At 60.2% G+C, this 4,408-nt stretch overlaps 1 protein-coding gene across 1 annotated transcript; it reads right to left on the bottom strand.

Moving 5' to 3' along the window:
* Nucleotides 1-476: 476 nt before the first annotated feature.
* LOC104410404 (fibroblast growth factor receptor 4) lies at nt 477-4,402 on the bottom strand. The gene is made up of 14 exons (XM_010020553.1): nt 4,301-4,402; nt 4,091-4,214; nt 3,599-3,789; nt 3,354-3,492; nt 3,076-3,269; nt 2,707-2,852; nt 2,378-2,499; nt 2,170-2,280; nt 1,846-2,036; nt 1,440-1,562; nt 1,295-1,365; nt 898-1,035; nt 724-829; nt 477-639 (listed from the first exon to the last, which is right to left on the bottom strand). Exons 2-14 carry the CDS (start codon nt 4,185-4,187, stop codon nt 493-495), a joined length of 1,776 nt encoding a protein of 591 aa, XP_010018855.1. The 5' UTR covers nt 4,188-4,214; nt 4,301-4,402; the 3' UTR covers nt 477-492.
* Between the last annotated feature and the right edge of the window lie 6 nt (nt 4,403-4,408).

Here is a 4,408-nt window from a genome sequence, read left to right as displayed (position 1 = left end):
CAGCTGCACCCTTCACCCCCCAGGAGCAGCCCAGAAACTGCACCGGGGTCTATTAAAAAAAAAAAAATAATAATTTATCAGGTCGGTATTTCACATACATAAATATTCATCTCTGTGGCTATGTACAGATGCAGCAGGAGCCCGGCAGGCACCAGGGCTCCTGCCCAGAGACACTTCCACTGAAGCCAAAGCCCAGGTCCCTGGGCGTTGCCATGAGCATCCCAGGCAGCACCCACCCTGCAGAGGCTCTGGCTCCCGCTGCCCTGCAACGCCAGGAAGATCCCAGCCAGGACCGAAGGCTCAATGCTGAAACAGAACCCAGAGAGGACACCCTGCTCTGGCCCTGCAGCTCATGGCCCTGCCTGCCCACTGCTCACACCGTGTGAAGCAGGGAGCCTGTGATAAGCTGGACTCGCTCCCTGTGAATGAGAGGCAGCTGCGGCATCACCCTTCCCTGCCCACCCTTAAGTCCTCACCCTCCCCTGCCCACCCTTAAGTCCTCACACGGGGGTAGGAGAAGAGGCGGGGAGCCAGTGGCAGTGGGTCATGGGTGAAGACAGAGTCATCGGAGGAGCAGGAGCTGGCGGTGTCCTCACAGGAGGGCGAGTACTGCTCGAACGGCATGGAGAGATCCAGGTACTGCAGTGAGAGATGGCACCATGAGCACCAGTGCTGTCAGTGCCCATGCTGCCCCACTAAGCGTGAGATCCCCCAACCACTCACCTCCTCTGAAACGGCTGCCAGGATCTTGTCCAGCCCCTCCACGAGCTGCTTGAAGGTGGGGCGCTGTGAGGGCACAGCATGCCAGCACTCCCGCATCAGCATGTACCTGTGGGGTGATGGCACATTAGTGGGGTCTCACCATGTGCCTGCCCACCCTGCCTGGCTGGTACTCACAGCTCGTGGGTGCAGTTGGATGGCCGGTCCATGCGGTGCCCCTCCTTCAGCAGCTTGAAGAGCTCCTCAACAGGGATGCCAGGGTAGGGGGAGCCCCCCAGGGTGAAGATCTCCCACATCAGGATCCCAAAGGACCACCTGGAATCACACATGGCAAAGTGAGGTCAAACACATCCTAGGACCCTCCCTGGGCAGGTTGGACCTCAGCTCACCCTCCTGCACCCTGTATGGGAGCAGGGATGGGAAAGGGTGGCATCAGCCCTGGGGAGGTTATGCCCTGCTGCTGGATGCCCCATGGAGTACACCTGAACTACTCACGGGGACCCTCCAGTACATGCACAACCCCCACAGCCCTGCCTCAACCCCCACAGACAGCACCCTCAGCCCCAGGACTCACACATCGCTCTGGTGGGTGTAAACACGGTCAAACAAGGCCTCAGGTGCCATCCACTTCACTGGCAGGCGACCCTATGAAAGCAAGCCCCCTGCTCAGCCCTGGCTGGGGGTCCCTGTACCCCCCCAGCGCCAGGGCCCCCACTCACATTACTAGTTTTCTTGTAGTAGTCAATGTCGTGGACATCCCTGGCCAAGCCAAAGTCAGCGATCTTCATCACACTCTCTGCTGTGACCAGCACGTTGCGGGCAGCCAGGTCACGGTGGATGCACTGCCAGGGGTAACATCACGCATGGAAGGTGTGAGATGGTGGCTCCAGCTCCATGTGTCCATGACACCCAGAAGGTTTAAGCCCCACATTTTTGGGGAGTTATTACCCTAAGCTTTGCTGGATGTGGCTGGGAGGTTCTGGACAGCCCAGGGGAAGGGGTTGGGCTCCTTCTTCATGGGGACAGTGGGTTCACCAGGGATACACAGCTCTTCCATCACTGCCATGTCCCCACCCAGACTGTGCTGAGCACAAGCAGTCCCTGCACAGGCTGTGCCAGTCTTACCCGTTTGGACTCCAGGTACTCCATGCCACGGGCCACCTGGTAGACACATGAGACCAGGTCCTTGAAGGAAAGCTGCTCCTCGGGCATCGCAGCCATGTCAAAAGCATAGTCAGGTGTTGGGGGGCGGCGGGCACGGAGGTACTCGCGCAGGTTGCCCTTGGCAGCAAACTCCACGATCACGTACAGAGGACCTGGAAGGCGTCCACTCCACTCAGCCCCTGCCCTTTCCCATGACAGCATTATGCCTGCTACTGAACCCAACAGCCCCCATTCCGCACTCCATGCCCATGCCCTGCCTGAGCCCTGCTTCCAGAGCCCCCTCACCGTCCTGCGTGCAGACTCCCAGGAGGTTGATGATGTTCTTGTGCTTGTCCATGAGCTTCATCATCTCCATCTCAGATATGAGGTCAGCCAGGTCCTTGTCGGTGGCGTTGTCTGGGGAAGGAGGGATGTGTCACCATGCCGGCTGGGGTGGCACCACAGCCTGGCACTGCTGCACCTCTGCGTGGGACACTGGCAGAGGAGCCGTTACCTTTCAGCATTTTGACAGCCACGGTGACAGCTCTGTCTGGCCGGTCTCTGTCGATGCCATAAGCCTCTGCCCGCACGACCTGGCCAAAGCAGCCTTCACCCAGAGGCTTGCCCAGCACCAGCCTGGCAGGGACAGGCAGAACCATGAGGGACCACAGGAATGGCTCCGCTTCCCCACAGGGCTGCCCCTCTCCATCTAAGCTGAATCCCAACACACCAGTGTACAGTGGTGCTGCAGAGACCTCCCCATCCATCACCCGTGTGTTGCTGTCCCCAGGACAGCCAGGGAGAGCAGCCCCCATCCCCGACCTGCCCCACACAGTGCCGTACTTGTCTCGGGGGAACTCCCACTTGGCATCGAGGGGCAGGTCCAGCTCCATGACCCCAGCCAGCATCGGGGCGCAGCTGGAGGAGAGACGAGTGACGCGCATCAGGGATGTGCTGGACTTCCCAGAGGAGCTGGAGTCCAGGGAAAACTGTGGAGAGAGCCCAGGGACCTCAGCCACCCTGCCGTGTGCTTCAGAGCCAAAGACAGACTGCTGCAGAGAGAGCTTCACTTGGAGGCACAGGGCAAGGGAGCCACAAGAAGCAGTGGGGAGGGCAGCTGCAAGGCTGGCAGCAGAGTAAGGTGATGACACTGTGGAGCCAGTCGGTCAGCAAGGTCCTCCCACACCTCCAGGGCTCCAGCTTTGCACCAACCTGTCGGATGAGTGGGAATTTGGAGAGCTTGTGGACTGCCATGGGCTCCAGGGGCTGCTTGCTTGACTGAGTCTGCATCCGGCACAGCACCATGATGATGATGGCCATGGCCACGGCCAGCGAGCCCGAGGTATAGATGATGATGTCTGTGTACTTGGTCTCGGGGGCTTCAGCTTCCCGCACCAGCTCCTCTTCTGGAAGGAGTGAATCAGTTGGCCTGAGATATGGTCCCTGCATGCCAGGGGTCCCAGCTCCCACCCCAGGACCCCCACCCATACCTGGCAGCACAGTGAGCCAGGCAGACTGGTAGGAGAGGCCGATGGAGTTCCCTGCCAGGCAGGTGTACTCGCCAGCATCCTCCAGAGAGACATTGCGCAGGTACAGCACCTCCACCTCGGAGCTGTTGATGTCTGCAGTCTGACAGGGAGAGGGATGGATGGTCAGCATCCCTCCTCCTCGAGGGGCTCTGTGCACCCACTTTAGGGTATGTATCTGGGTCCCGGGTGCTTCCAGCCCTTGTTACCTTGAGCACTTGCACATAGGGGACCCCGTCAGGACCGTAGCTGCTGCCGTTCACCTCGATGTGCTTCAGCCACTGGATGTGGGGCTGGGCATCACTATAGACCTTGCAGAAGAACTCCACATCGCTGCCCACCAGGGCTGTAGTGTTGGCGGGCAGCCCTGCCTGCAAGATGGGCCTGTGCGGGGACCTCTCTGCACACAGGAGAGCAGGGCAGTGTCACCTACATGGTGGCCCAGAGCAGGACTCCTTTATCATTCCCTTTCCACCCACGACGAAGTTCCAGCAAGCCCTTCCCCAGCCCCGCAGCAGACCAGTGCAGACCTGAGCCTGGCCTCCATTCCCACATCCCTGGGGTGCCAGGGACACACAGGCTGTGCCAGCAAAGAGAACACAAACAGAGGCTCTTCCACGCCCTTCCCCATGATCCTAACCCCTTTGCAGGCATGGAGGGAACAGGGAGCCAGGACAAGCACCGTGCTGAGGAGCACTCACCCAGCACGTCTAGGAGGTAGCTGTAGTGGATGCTGCCAAACCTGTTCTCCACCAAGCAAGTGTAGTTGCCGCGGTCAGAGGGCACCACACTCTCCATCACCAGGCTCCAGTGCTGGTGCCGGAGCTGCAGAGGGGGGAGGTAAAGAGGGAAGTGTGATGGGGGAGCCGGATCCATGATGGGACGCTGCAGAGGGGGAACCTGGCCCTTACCCGGATACCCCCGATGCGGTGCTCCCCACGGAACTCGCGCCCATTCTTGAACCAGCGGATGCTGGGGCTGGGGCTGCCTGAGGCTGGGCAACGAAACTTCACTGTGTT

The sequence above is a fragment of the Nestor notabilis genome, unplaced genomic scaffold (genome assembly GCF_000696875.1).
Source record: "Nestor notabilis isolate BGI_N333 unplaced genomic scaffold, ASM69687v1 scaffold19018, whole genome shotgun sequence".
Lineage (NCBI taxonomy): Eukaryota > Metazoa > Chordata > Aves > Psittaciformes > Psittacidae > Nestor > Nestor notabilis.
Note: the sequence above shows the minus strand (reverse complement) of the source record. Positions and strands in the feature narration are given on the sequence as shown.